The sequence below is a fragment of the Rhipicephalus microplus genome, unplaced genomic scaffold (assembly GCF_043290135.1).
Source record: "Rhipicephalus microplus isolate Deutch F79 unplaced genomic scaffold, USDA_Rmic scaffold_28, whole genome shotgun sequence".
NCBI lineage: Eukaryota > Metazoa > Arthropoda > Arachnida > Ixodida > Ixodidae > Rhipicephalus > Rhipicephalus microplus.
This window is the reverse complement of record NW_027464601.1, coordinates 1,665,131-1,679,243: the sequence shown is the minus strand read 5'-3', so window position 1 is coordinate 1,679,243 and position 14,113 is coordinate 1,665,131. Positions and strand designations below refer to the sequence as shown.

Here is a 14,113-nt window from a genome sequence, read left to right as displayed (position 1 = left end):
AAAGCGCTGTCGTCTCCTCACCACCCGTTTTTTTTTCATAAAACGTGGGAAACGTCCACAATAAGCGTTGATTCAGTATTGGGCTTCTGGTCTGCATGGTTGATTGATTTGATATGTGGTGTTTAACGTCCCAAAACCACCATATGGGTGGTCTGCATGGTTCTATTTCTGCTTGCACAGGAAGCTAAGTGTGCAGTTTCTTATCTGGCACATTGACCAATCGAGAGATTACTTGATCCAGACGTGATGCGTAGAAACAGCTGACGTCACAGAATTTGCCGCGAGAATGAACAACGAGGGAAACGAATGCAACACACGTTTAATTTAATTTCATGGGTTGTTCAGGGACCCTTCAAGAGAGACGTCAGCTTTCTTCGGCGTTTATATTTATGGTCCCTTCTGAGAGTCTTGTGCCCAAAAGAGAGCATGCCTCTTTTAAGGCATAATATACGTGGCAAGTGAGTACTCACCAAAATAAGTCACACATACTTAATTTTATTGCGATATCAATTATATGGACAATGTCGCGTGGATTTTGCCGCTGGCGTCGGCTTCGACGTCGGCGTCATGCATCGTATATGTATGCGTATTTATGTATATGAAAACGCAAGACAAAAAAATCCAAAAAGCACTCTGGCACGCGGAATCGAACAAGGGACCTCTGCTTCGCAAATGCGAGGCGTTAACCACTGAGCCACTCTGGAGAATTTTCTTTTCTTTATTAATGAGCCACCCTGGAGAATGTTCCTCACCGCTCAAACTGCAAGCTATTTATATCTGCCGCTTACCGCTGCTGTATTTTAGGCATTACCAGTAAGTTGACGCAATGAGCGCACGTTGCCACATCGCGCAGCGGCGCCCGCTGTAATCTCCTACGTGTACTTTGCCCACCTTAGAGAAGGGGAGCGACGCTCTCTCGCGCGCCCTGATTTCACGGTGGCGAGGAGGGGATGATTGTACGCCTTGGCTTGCCTCGTGCTTATGTCCACTGCAATAATTGCAGTCGCCGTTCGCGAAAAACGCGCGCGTTTCAGACTCAGCGAAGTAACAAATGAGATGCTTACTCGTGTGCTTCCGCACTTGTGAGTACGTTTCGAGCGTAATTTGTGCGCGAGAATTGCGGGGCATGTTTTGATCTGCTTTTTATTCTGCGCGTGACCATTCATAATGTTACGGTAACTTATTTAATAAATTAAATACGATGCACCGTGCTCGGCGAACAAGATGGCGACAGTTCATCAACAACCAGCCACCAATGTCGTCTTTCTCTCTCTTGCGCCAGGCTGTGCCGGCTGTTGTGTATCATAACCCCCCGGCGGTAGAAGCACCGTCTCGGTGCTTGAGCAACTCGGATGCTGTAGAAGGAGGGTGATAAGGTTTGAGTAGAGCTATGTGCACGATGTCACTCGAAGGTGACGATGATGACGTTGAATCGGCTGGAACGATCTCGTATGTAACGTCAGTCACCTGGCGAGCGACGCGATACGGTCCAGTGTAGCGTGACAGCAGTTTTTCAGAAAGCCCTACACGCCGAGTGGGGGACCAAAGGAGGACAAGGGAACCCGGTGAAAAGTGCACGTTGCGATGATGGGAATCGTAGAGCTGTCTTTGGTGCTCCTGTGATGCCGTCAGGCGGCTGCGGGCGAGTTGGCGTGCGTGGTCAGCTCGCGCGATGGCTTCACCGGCATACTCAGTGACCGAGGGCAGCAGGGTGTGAAATGGTAGGGCGAGTTCTCGGCCGTATAGAAGATAGAATGGTGAATAGCCGGCAGTGTTGTGACGTGACGAATTATATGCGAGCGTCACAAATGGCAAACGAACATCCCTGTCCTGGTAGTCGGCCGCTACGTATTTAGAAAGCATGTCGGTTATGGTGCGGTTGAGGTACTCCGTAAGACCGTTCGTTTGCGGATGGTACGAAGTGGCAAACTTGTGCTTGGCAGAGCAAGAGCGCAGGATTTCATCAATGACAGCTGATAGGAAGGTCCGGCCCTGTCAGTGAGAAGTTGGCGTGGAGCTCGATGTGCTAAAATAATATCATATACCAGAAAGTCCGCCACATCGGTTGCGCCACTCGTCGGAAGTGCTCGTGTGATAGCGTACCGTGTCGCATAGTCAGTGGTGACAACGATCCATTTGTTGCCTGAGCTGGAGATCGGGAATGGGCCAAGCAGGTGGAGGCACTCTCGAAAAAAGGTTCAATGGGAATGTCGATCGGCTGAAGAAATCCAGCTGGTAGGGAAGATGGCTTTTTGCGGCGCAGGCAGGGCTCACAAGCGGCGACGTAGCGTCGAACAGATCGTCGAACATATTGTTGCTATCGCGTTCATTCCTTGACCTTTGCAGCAAAGTTGTGACTTTTTATGTAGATTGATTTCAAGCACTATTTAGCTCACCAAATATTTCATATTATCACTGTCATGCCTTCCTTTTAGTGTGCCTGTACGCCGGTCTGTTCGCCATCACCTACCTCGCAGAATATATTTTTTGTGTGTGAGCACACCAAGGTTCTTGTGGAGACCTCTGTTGAATGCATGAGACTGATATCGCGCAGCCTTGCCTTTACTCTGAAAGAAATACTTACGTTTCTGTGATTGAAAGTGACAGGTTGCTCTGAGCTCGTAATTCCATGAAATCGCCAGCAGCACATTCATCTAAAGACGCCGCCATTCTCGGAGGGCTGGTACCGTACATCATGTCGATTACCGTGTATCCTCCTTGCCAGGCACATCCAATAGCAGCCGCTATAACGGCTGCCTGAAAAAAAAAATAACCTACTTGGCTTGCATTGCGCATCACACAAGGCAGAGTACGAGTCGTTCGTATATTGCAGCCATTTGCTCCTTTACGTACTTATATTTCAGCATACACCTGTTTAAATTTCAGCGTTGATACGCTGAGCGCTAATACGCTTGGTATACTTTACTTTTGTAACAATCTCAGAAAATCGAACTGTTGAGCGATATTAAAATAAATGTTCACTTTTTTGCTCCTTCTCAACTTCATGCCAAAAGCGGTTGCTTTAGATCTGAATTGACATTCTCCAGAAAAAACTTGCCGACCACAAATGCTCATTGACAAGAAGTTATCTGCTAAAGAAAAGAAGACGTTTACGGACACGCTTAGAAATGCACAGTTTCTCTTACAGGGGGAAGATAATAATGTGATAATAATTGTTATAAGTTGTAGGGCTAAATTAGCCACCTCCTTGAGGGCTGGTTTTCACGTTATGCTACAAAAGAATGGCGTAAGGCAAAACGGACGCTGGGGCGAGCGAAACGCGACGTGATGCGTAAACTCAATTGAACTCGCAGTTCTTGTTTCAAAATGATGGTCAGATTTGTTCAGCCTCATGCAGAATAGCTTGTAAAAGGTGCCATTTCATGGTTGAAATACGTTAATGGGTATGGCAGAAGCTCTTAGGTGCGCGCTTTTATGAACCATCTCTTATGTATTATGGGAAAATATTTATACATGCTCCAGCGTGATTACTGTCACAAAGGTTTGTGGCTTACCTTGGTGTCCACCCAGGGAAAAGCTAGACCTAATATCGAAAGGCTTACGAAAGGAGCGGTAATGCAACTCTGCAGCACCATCAAAACCTGTAAAAGAGTAGAGCGAATAAATTGCACATTTCTAAAGCTGTACTGACACTGCCATATACCATACAGCACATTCTGTTTCCTAGTTTTTATGAAAACATAAAACGAATGCGCCTCCCAATAGAAGAGACAGTGCACATAGAAACTATGAATATAAAGGAAAGAACTAGGAGCGTCAAGGAAAAGAAGTTGGGAATGATATGAGCGTATTAATATTATTATCGCAGGGAACTATGCGAACGACGACGAAGCAGCAAGAAACGGCAAGCCACAGCGTTGGTGCACAAGCACGACCCGAGCTTGCGCTTGTTGTATGTATTTTCTGCCTGTTGACGCTTCTCGCTCTTCTGGCGTTCCTCAGCCTTCCAGTAGGTCTGTTCATAAATAAACTACGTGACATTTGGTGGAGGTGTGTGGACTCCTGTACAAACCTGGAACTTCGTTCCCGTAAGCTTCCCCCTCTACGTGACACGAGTATGGCCACCGAGACGCCTCCCCAGGTGGGACCTTCGACCGTCCATGTCACTTGCGGCGCCGTGTATCCTCAACGAGATCCTCCTAGCTTCATTGGCTCCACTGAGTCGGACGTCGAAGATTGGTTGGCGAGGTACGACAAAGTCGCCGCAAGTACCCAATGGGACGACCAAAGTGAGCTGGGCTACGTCGCGTTCTACCTTGCGGACACCGCGCAACTCTAGTTTAATAACCACGCAGATGACATTCCTACGTGGTCTGCATTCAAGACTGCTATTACGGACGTCTATGGACGACCTGCGGCACGCAAGCTTCAAGCCGAGCAGCGTTTACGTCACCGTGCGCAGCAACCAGGCGAGACCTACACGGGGTACACTGAAGATGTGTTGCATCTATGCAACCGCGTCAACTCTTCCATGCCTGAGGAAGAAAAAATCAGGCACATTTTGAAAGGCATTGACGACGGTGCCTTTCAGATGTTGCTCGCGAAAAATCCCCTCACAATTACTGTGCTCGTTTCCCTCTGCCAGTGCTTCGATGAGTTGCGTAGGCAGCACGCAATTGCTCGTCAAGCCCTCACGACGCCAGACACGCTCACAAGCTTGCACCTAGCAGCCCATTCTACCGATCAGCAGCCGCTGCTTTCGACAATCGAGGACTTCATCCACGAAGAGGTAGCGCGCCAGCTGTCACTGCTGCTACTGACACATGAGCCCGCGCAAGCTTTGGCACCGGACCTCCAATACGCCATTCGGACCTAAGTCGCTGAGGCCTTTCCACCGATGCATCAGCAAACACCTGTTACTACGCCTCTCACGTACGCCGCCGTCACTGCTCGGCCTACGCAACAGCATATGCCGCATGCTCAACCTGCCACGCCACCCTACGTCGTGCCTACAACCCCATTGCTGTGCCGTATCCAGTCGCGAGATCTTCAGCGCTATTTTACCGTCGCTCTGATGCTTGGTGGACGCCAGATAATAGGCCCATCTGTTTTGCCTGTGGTATCGCTGGACGCGTCGCCCGCCACTGTCACCGAGATCATCGTCCAGCTGACACCGTGGGCAGGCCAATTGCGTCGTCATCTAGGACGCCATTAGGGTACACCAGTGACAGTCAACGACCCTACGCAAACCATCGGTCACCATCGCCCCGACGACGCTTTCTGTCACCCATGCGTCGCTGACCTGCTACGGAAGAAGGAAACTGATCGCTGCACCTCCGGAGGCAACAGCTGCATACAATTCGAACTGCTTAAGGCCTCCATCTTTTTCGCCGCAAAACGTTATCGACGTCAATGTTGAGGGGACTGCCGCACAAGCGCTTATCGACGCAGGGGCCGCCCTTTCCGTAATCAGTGAGACTTTTTGTTGCAAGTTGAAAAAGGTGACGACGCCTCTCTCGGGCCTGATGCGCCGCACGGCCAACTCGCAGTGCATAGAACCTACAGCTGTGTGCACTGCACGTGTCTTTATTCAAGGTGAACTTTATGCGATTGAATTTTTGTGCTGGCATCATGCTTCCACGAAGTCATTTTTGGGTGGGACTTTCTTTCACGTCATCGGGCCATCATAGATTGCTCACGTGCATTAGTTGCCGTTACACCGCTGCCAACGTCTTGTTTGGTAGATTCTCTTTCTGAAGCTTACAAACTTGTCGTTGTTGCAGACACGGAAATAGCACCGAGAACATGCACCCTTGTAGCCATTACCTGTACGGCCGCTCCTGCCGGAACTGTTTTGTTCACTCCGTCTGACGTATTTACCCGCCGCCGTAGCCTACACCTGCCCGTTGCCATACTCACCGTGGAATGCGGTGCTACCGCCATGCTCGTTGCGAACTCGCTATCATCGCCAGTTACCTTACTTCGCGGAGAATGTTTGGGTAACATACAAGACGTAGACCTATTGCACCCTCTGGAGTTTGCCGAACACCCACCTCACCTCCAGCTCAATGCTATGACGCCACCTGTGGCCACACTGCCCACGCCAGACTCATTCCAGCCCTCGGTTGCCGCTGAGCTATCGCACACGAAGACGCGAACTATTGTCCCTCCTTCGAGAGTTCCGTTCTGCCTTCAATTGCGCTCAACCATCTTTGGGTCGCACAGCGAACATCACGCACCACATTGACACCGGTACTCATGCTCCATTACGCCAACGACCATATCGAGTTTCAGCGGAAGAGCGCCGTATGATCAACAAACAAGTCGACGATATGCTCAAGCGCGGTGTCATCTAGCCATCGCAGAGCCCTTGTTCGTCCTCTGTTGTACTTGTGCGCAAAAAGGATGGGTCTATCTGATTCTGTATCGACTACCGCCGGCACAATAAGATAACTCGGAAGGATGTGTACCCGTTGTCACGCATCGACGATGCTCTCGATTGCTTGCAAGGAGCAGAATATTTCTCCTCTTTAGATTTACGCTCATGATATTGGCAAGTTCCAATGGCTGATCCTGACTGATCGAAAACTGCATTTGTAACACTTGATGGGTTGTGTGAGTTTAACGCTATGCCGTTTGGACACTGTAACGCCCCAGCCACCTTCGAACGAACACGTGCCTCTGCTACGTAGACGACATTGTCGTTTTTTCTCGTGACTTTTCAACTCAACTTGTTCGTCTTCGTGCTATTCTCACGTGTCTCACCTCTGCTGGCCTTCAACTTAACATCAAGAAGTGCCATTTTGCCAAACGTCAGTTCACTATACTGGGTCACGTCGACTGCAAAGAGGCTGTTCTCCCGGATCCATTGAAACTCCGCGCCATGGCCGACTATCCGAAGCCCAATTCCATCAAGATGCTTCGAAGTTTTATTGGCCTGTGCTCATACTTTCGTCGATTTGTGCGCAACTTCTCTTCCAACATCGCGCCTCTTACCAGCCTGTTGACAACTTCCAAAGGCATTTCTGCTTGGTCAGAAGAGTGCGACGAATGCTTCACCGCGCTTCGGCGGTTATTATTATCACCTCCAATCCTACGCCATTTTGACCCCGATGCACCTACAGAGGTCCACACCGACACCAGTGATGTCGGTCTTCTTGGTGCTGTATTAGCTCAAAGAAAACCAGGATACCAAGAATACGTGGTCGCTTACGTGAGTCGAATCCTCAACAAAGCCGAGTGTAGTTATTCCGTCACTGAGAAAGAGTGCCTCGCAATTTCCGGCTTTGACGAAGTTCTGCCCATACCTTTATCGCCGCTCTTTCGAAGTCGTCCCAGACCACCATGCTCTATGCTGGATATCATCATTCAAAGACCCGTCGGGGCGCCTTGGTCGTTGGGCACTTTGCCAACAGGATAACGACATTCGTGTTGTATACCGATCCGGCCGCAAGCACTCCGACGCTGATGCGCTATCCCGCTCTCCGCTACCGGCTGACTCAACTTCCTTGTCACCTTCTTCAGCTGTAATAACACCAATCGACTTCACAGAAATGGCAAAGATGCAAGCAAAGATGTGTGGATTTCCCAACTCCTCGCCCTTCTGACTGATCCGTAAGCTAATTCGTTCTCAAGAACTATCCGCCGTCTTGCCACACCTTACGCTTTTCGAGACGACCTCCTCTATCGGCGCTATTACACGTCCTAACGTCAGAGGTGGCTGTTAGTGATACCCAACCACATGCGCTCGAAAATCTGTACTGCTTTCCACAACGACCCGCAAAGCGCTAAAGCCGGCGCTCTCAAAACGTACAACCGTCTACGTCAGCTGTACTACTGGCGCGGCATGTACACATTGGTTCGCAAGTACGTACGTGCTTGTACTGCATGCCAGCGACGTCAAGCCCCACCTCAACGCCCTGCAAGTACACTTCAGCCTCTGCCTTGTCCAGTGCGTCCATTTCAATGCGTCGGTATTGACTTATACAGACCACTTCCTACGTCGTCTTCTGGAAATAGGTAGATAATTGTCAGCGTGGACCAGGTCACGCGTTACGCGGAGACGGCAGCACTACCCGCACCAACCAAGAGGGAAGCTGCGTTTTTCATCTTGCGCAACCTTGTTCTTCGCCATGGTGCTCCCCGCGAACTCTTGAGCAACCGGTGGCGTGTTTTCTTGTCTGACGCCATTCAAGTCTTTCTCGCTCAGTGCAACATGGTTCATCGCATGACGACAGCATATGACCCGCAGACGAATGGCCTCACAGAAAAATTTAATCGCACTCTCGGTGATATGTTGACGATGTACACAGCTTCAGACCAGACCGATTGGGACACTGTCCTTCCATTCGTCACGTATGCGTATAACACCGCTTCGCACGCGACAACAGGGTTTTCCCTTGTCTTTCTGTTGTACGGATGCGAACCATTGTGCACGCTGGACACTATTCTCCCATACACGCCCGACTCCTAAGAGCACACTGCGATTTCCGATGTTGCCAGGTACACAGAAGATTGCAGACGATTGGCCCGTTCATTGACAACCGAGGACCAAGGCCACCAGAAGCTACGGCATGACACCGACCGACATCTCTCTACTTTCATGACTGGTGCTCTTGTTTCGACTCTGGATTCCACCGAGTACTCCTGGCCTTTCATCGAAATTACTGGCACGATACCACGGGCCCTACCGCATTCTCGCCCGTACGTCAAGTCAATTATGAGATTAAGCCTCTGACACAGTCTGATGAATTACGCCGTCGTGGCCGAGAAATTGTGCATGTGAGTCGCCTGAAGCCGTATTACGACTCCGCTATAGTGACTACGCCTTAAGTCACTAGGTTGGCTACGCTATTTACCGGGGGCCAATGTAGGCAACTATGCGAACGACGACGAAACAGCCAGAAACGTCAAGCCACAGCGTTGGTGCACACGCGTGACCCGAGCTTGCGCTTGTTTGTATTTTCGGCCTGTTGTCGTTCCTCGCTCTTCTGGCGTTCCTCGGCCTTCCAGTCTGTACGTAAACTACGTGACATTGTATTATTATTATTATTATTATTATTATTATTATTATTATTATTATTATTATTATTATTGTTGTTGTTGTTGTCGTGTCTCGCAAAACGTCCAACGTGTCAATTTTATGCTGTGTTAATACTGTGTCAATATGCAAGGTTTCTGATATCAGTAATCTTGGTGTTCTTTTTGAGAGCATGCTAAATTTTTTTTCTACTTGAAATGAATGTGTTGCCATGCGAGGGCTTTGCTCTATCTCTGTTGATAGAGTAAATCTTGAAAATCTAGTTCTGCTATAGCCTTATACAAATTGTACACCGTGATATGTCTTTCTCAACTTGAGTATATATGCATATTTATCCTGGAATGGCCTTGCTATGCCCAGCAGTAACCCCACCGAGCGAGCTCAAAAAAAGTTATTAAGCATTTACACCCATCGCTTCACTTGACTCTTCTTAACACCGCAACAATATTGTCTTTGTCATCACTTAATGGCCGACAAAATTGTGCTGAGCTGTTACAAACTAGTTCAGGGTGAGATAATCTGCCCTTCTTGGTTGTAATAATTTTCAAATTCCGTGAGTGGTATCCAGAGAGAATCGACCGTTGCACATACCTACCTGCTTCTTTCCACACTCTACCCATCACATAATACTAAGTCTCTCTAACATCAACTTTCTTGATTCGTTGTGCTTTTCAGAGTCCACAGTCATTTTTTATCAGTAAGGTTTGCCCGGTCCTAACGCAGATTTGCACATGTACTGATTCTTCCCTTTTTTGTCTTTCAGAATGCCTTCCGCACAGATGTGTTTAATCGACATTATTTTTTCAGTCGCATTCTATGAATATCTTCTCCTTTATTTATTGTTCCGATAGTGTGTTGATTTTTTTGTCTGTGCGTTTTGGCTCTATTTATTGATTTGCGCAATTGTAGACGGTTTGTAATATATTGTTTCTTACTATCTAATTTTTGCGTGCGCCAGCATGAGAGACCATATGGTTATTCCCGGATACGTTAAATAAATAATTGATGATTGGTTGATTGAATAATAATAATATTCCTATAAATGCTTAAGAAATAAGATGTAAATCTTGCAGGAACGCGTCTCGGTAGCCAGAGTACACGAAGCATTGACTGGAGCTTCAGCAAATGGCTGTCTCAAAGGTCACACACCTGCAGCTTTCTGGGCCCGCAGTGAGACGCCTGAGCTCCATGGTCCCAAAAAACTCGCCTGACTGCACGGCAGCCGTTTCCAAGTTTGCAAGGGATGTGCACGGTAAAGAATGTGAAAGGAAGCAAGTCGAAAGGGTGAAAAATTTGGGAGCGTTCTCTGGACACAGCAGTTGGTCGACACTACACACAAGAAAGTGTCGCGGCCAATTTCCAGCAATGACGAAGAAAATAGTTTGTGCAAACATTCAGTCGAATGGTAATGAGAACGCTTCATAATTGTGAACAAATGAAACTTCGTGCGCCAATAGGCTTAGGAAAATGTAATTCCAGTGAAAAGCACCTAATTCATTGATCTCAAGGGTAATGTAGGTTACACTGTCAAGCCTGCAAGGTATCCATGTGCGCCATTGTTCCTTCTTTGTTAGCCGGAATCGTGGGTTCGGTGCGGATCGTGTCACTTTTCATTCCTCTTGCTCTTATTTCGTAATAAACTACTGCTGCAACTTATACAAAATAATGACGCAGCTCTCAGGAATTTACATTGCTGTACATGGTGAAATTGTGAATGGACATTTTTTGTTTGCGTGTGCGCGTGTACGCCGCTGGATTGGCGATATTCAACTTTTCGTGCAAAAAAAAAACGACACCCTTGCTTGCAGGCCAGTTTTCCTTCACAACTTCTCCCAAAAGCAGTACGAATGGACTTGGTGGCCTTAAGGTGTGAATAGGTTATCTGATTTAACAGGTTCCATGAAAGACAAGTCTTGGGTTTAATGTTATGGTAAGTTCATCATTTTCATTACCAACGCACGTTGTTCGCACATATTATGATAACTCAAAAAACATAGCGCATTGCATACTTCATAAGTATATACCTCCATAATAATCGTGGTTACGTGATAAGGCGGTCTTGTTCAAGCGATACGGCACTTTTTTTTCTATTTCTCCTAGACAGAGTTCCATTTAATCAGAAACTCTACACCAGCAAAATATAGGTCTCTTGCTATTGTAGATTTCGTCAATATAACAATGTATATATTTATTTCGTATTTATCTCGTTTTACCTCTTGAGAAACTACCAAGAATAAATTGCGATTTGCGCAATTACAAATGAAAAACAATTGAGTATCTCCACCTCCAAGTGTGTCAGGAGGTTTATGAACCGCGTTTTAATTTGTCTTTCTTCGCGTACTTTCCCCCTGTTTTTATAATTACGCGTGTTTGGGTAAGGGCACGCAGTCAAAATGTTTTGCTAGTTTGGTTCTTCAAAGCAGGGGGCAGTGCTCACGGATCGAAACGGGAAAGCTATGAAAATGGCCCATTATTTTGTTTGCACCCTCTACAGTATGGGTCACTTAAGTGTAATTTTGACTAGAATGCGTACATCACAGGCAACATTATCGTTACAGATGTCGCAACATCGCGTGGTTATCTTGAGAAACTGCATGTACCCACATACAGAGTTACACAAAATAATGCGAAGTCACGTTTCAATCCGTGAGAACTGTACATTATTTATGAAGTCCGACAAATAAACTCGTCTGATGCATTAGGACTTGCTACTTTAAAAACCTGTGGCACCAATAGGTTTCGTTGTTCAGAGTTGATCGCATAGCAATATCCTGTCCATTTTGTGCATAATTCAATGAATCAGTGTGTACTTTTTTATGATATGAATGAACAATTTTAATTGTAAAATATTACTCTGTAGTTAAGAAAGTTTAAAGTGTCTTGTCTCAATGAAGGTTACCAACATGACTGCATTCTGTGTGAAAAAAAACGTAGCACAGTTCAAACTACTGGCAATATTATGTTATTATAACTGAGCTGCGCGAAATAATCGAAGGACAAAAGAAAGAGAAAAGACACCTGCACACAGCGCACACTACCAACTGAAACTTTATTGGTGAAAACAGACATATATATGTGGTTACGAGAACACGTGCGGTGAAACAAAATGATTAGATGAACAGACAGATCGTAGTAACGCCGTGCTTCCAGATAAGCTTTCTCAGTGGCAAGCAACATAACCGAGGGTTGCGGGACACATGAATCACAAGCATTGTTGATGAGATACGCCTCTTCAATTTCCCGCGCCACCTCGTCGATGAATCTAGCTTTATTTACCGTTTCATCAAACTTGGGCGCGCAGCCGCACTCTAGAATGCGATGATAGGTTAGAGCATGGTTGTCCTTTTGGAGAAGTTTTGTGATCCATATCGATATTATTGAATCCAAAATAATACTTACCACACAAAAGCGGAGTGCCATACACCGCACGAAGTCCGCACGATGAAATAAAATGATTAGATGTCTCCTTATGTTGTCATTTTTTTCACCTCACATGTTCTTGTGACCGCATATATATGCATGTTTTCTCCAATAAAGTTTCAGTTGTTAGTGTGCGCTGTGTCCAGGTGTCTTTCTTTTGTACTTCAATTTTTTTGCACAGCTCAGTTAAGATGAATTACCCACTCGCCCAGCAGACCGCGCTTCTCAATATTATGTGCGTAAATTATTTTAGAACTTGCGTACAAGCGTACGCTTGTACGCTTCTACTATGGCAATGTACTATTGCTGCGATATACATGTTGTGCTTTGAGACCTGTATACAGAATGTGTGTGTTTGGTAAGCGTGACAGTTATTTTTCCTGCATTTCATACCAGAGGACGTTATTCATACGGTATTTACAAGTAGACGCAAACCTGTGTAATAGAGCACTTGCTCTCCGTGCAGAATGGCCTGCATGGCTTTGATCATCACTCAGACCCGAAAGTTTTTATTATTTGCTTTATTTGCAACTTTCTCAATTTTTTGCAACAGACGAAATATTTTTCACTCAGAAGTTTGGATGCCCACAAAAGAATTTCTGTGGAACCAGCTATTTAGCGCTGTTATTTGCGTCAATGATGAATTATTCGTAGAACGGAACGTGGGTTTCGCGTACAAGATACATTTTTTACTGCACAGTTGGCAAGAAATATCATTAATAGTCTCCATTTTCACACGCACAGAGACCTATAGACACAAGTTTTAGCAGTCAAGCTATAGGTCATTCATATTCACAATACTTGCACAGGACAAGCTTGCATGTATACTAATCGCTTTTCACCGAACTTCGTAAGGTTGATTTTCAAGTCCTTAAAATCATTCAATGCCCACATAGTTCCTACAGTCAACAGCAAGCTATTATTTCTTTTTGACTTACTATAGACACTCAATGAACACGCCAACATAATTTTAAATAAAAACACTGAAAAATGTTTTTACGAAACTCAAATTGCGATTGCAGTTTTTATGCTATTTAGCATTTTTATACCTAACCGATGAAGTGAAATATATACTTGCACCGTACTAAGTCTCAGTTCTCGTTGCCCACAAATTCAAGATCAGAAAAGTCATGTGCAAGGCTGGCGTATTTCAAAATAATTTTTAAAAAACAGTGAAAGAATGGAACCAACTGCCTTCTAGCATTGCCTCTACCATCTCAAATGATTTGTTCAATTCTATCTTAGAATGAGTGTGTGGCATTTTTCTTGAGTGTGTTGCACTTTTATTGTTATATGTACTTTTGATTCGGATTGTGTTTGAGGTGACTTTCATTATTGGTTTGGCTGACTATGTATGTTTTCTGTATTCTACTTTTTGTAAATGCTCCCCCACTGTAATGTCAATTGACGCTATGAGTAACGAGATAAATAAAAGTTTCAATAGATCAGCGTAAATTTAAACACAATCAATGTACTTCTTTATAAAATGTGGTCTAGTAGTGGCAGGTGTCCACAACAAACTTTAAATGAGTTTGCAAGTTAAATTTTAAAAAATAACTTGAGATATATTGAACATAAGGTAAAAAATGTTGAGAGGACGCGTACAACCTTTGTTTTGGAGACAATGGTGACTGCATGCAGACCTTTCAACGGCGATATTTCTAGATGTAGAATAATCTGTGGCACTATATT

The 14,113-nt window shown here is 45.8% G+C and overlaps 1 protein-coding gene across 4 annotated transcripts in view; it reads right to left on the bottom strand.

The window, feature by feature from the left end:
* The window catches only part of LOC119165133 (sodium-coupled monocarboxylate transporter 2), a 108,056-nt gene that overhangs the window by 31,235 nt on the left and 62,708 nt on the right, over window positions 1-14,113 (bottom strand). For 2 of the 4 annotated variants that reach the window (XM_075884333.1, XM_075884332.1), the window contains exons 12-13: window positions 3,516-3,602; window positions 2,585-2,757 (exon numbers count right to left, since the gene is read on the bottom strand). In XM_075884333.1, coding sequence (XP_075740448.1) covers window positions 2,585-2,757; window positions 3,516-3,602 — 260 coding nt within the window. The remainder of the gene's footprint in view (window positions 1-2,584; window positions 2,758-3,515; window positions 3,603-14,113) is intronic. The other 2 variants (XM_075884335.1, XM_075884334.1) reach the window with 1 other exon arrangement.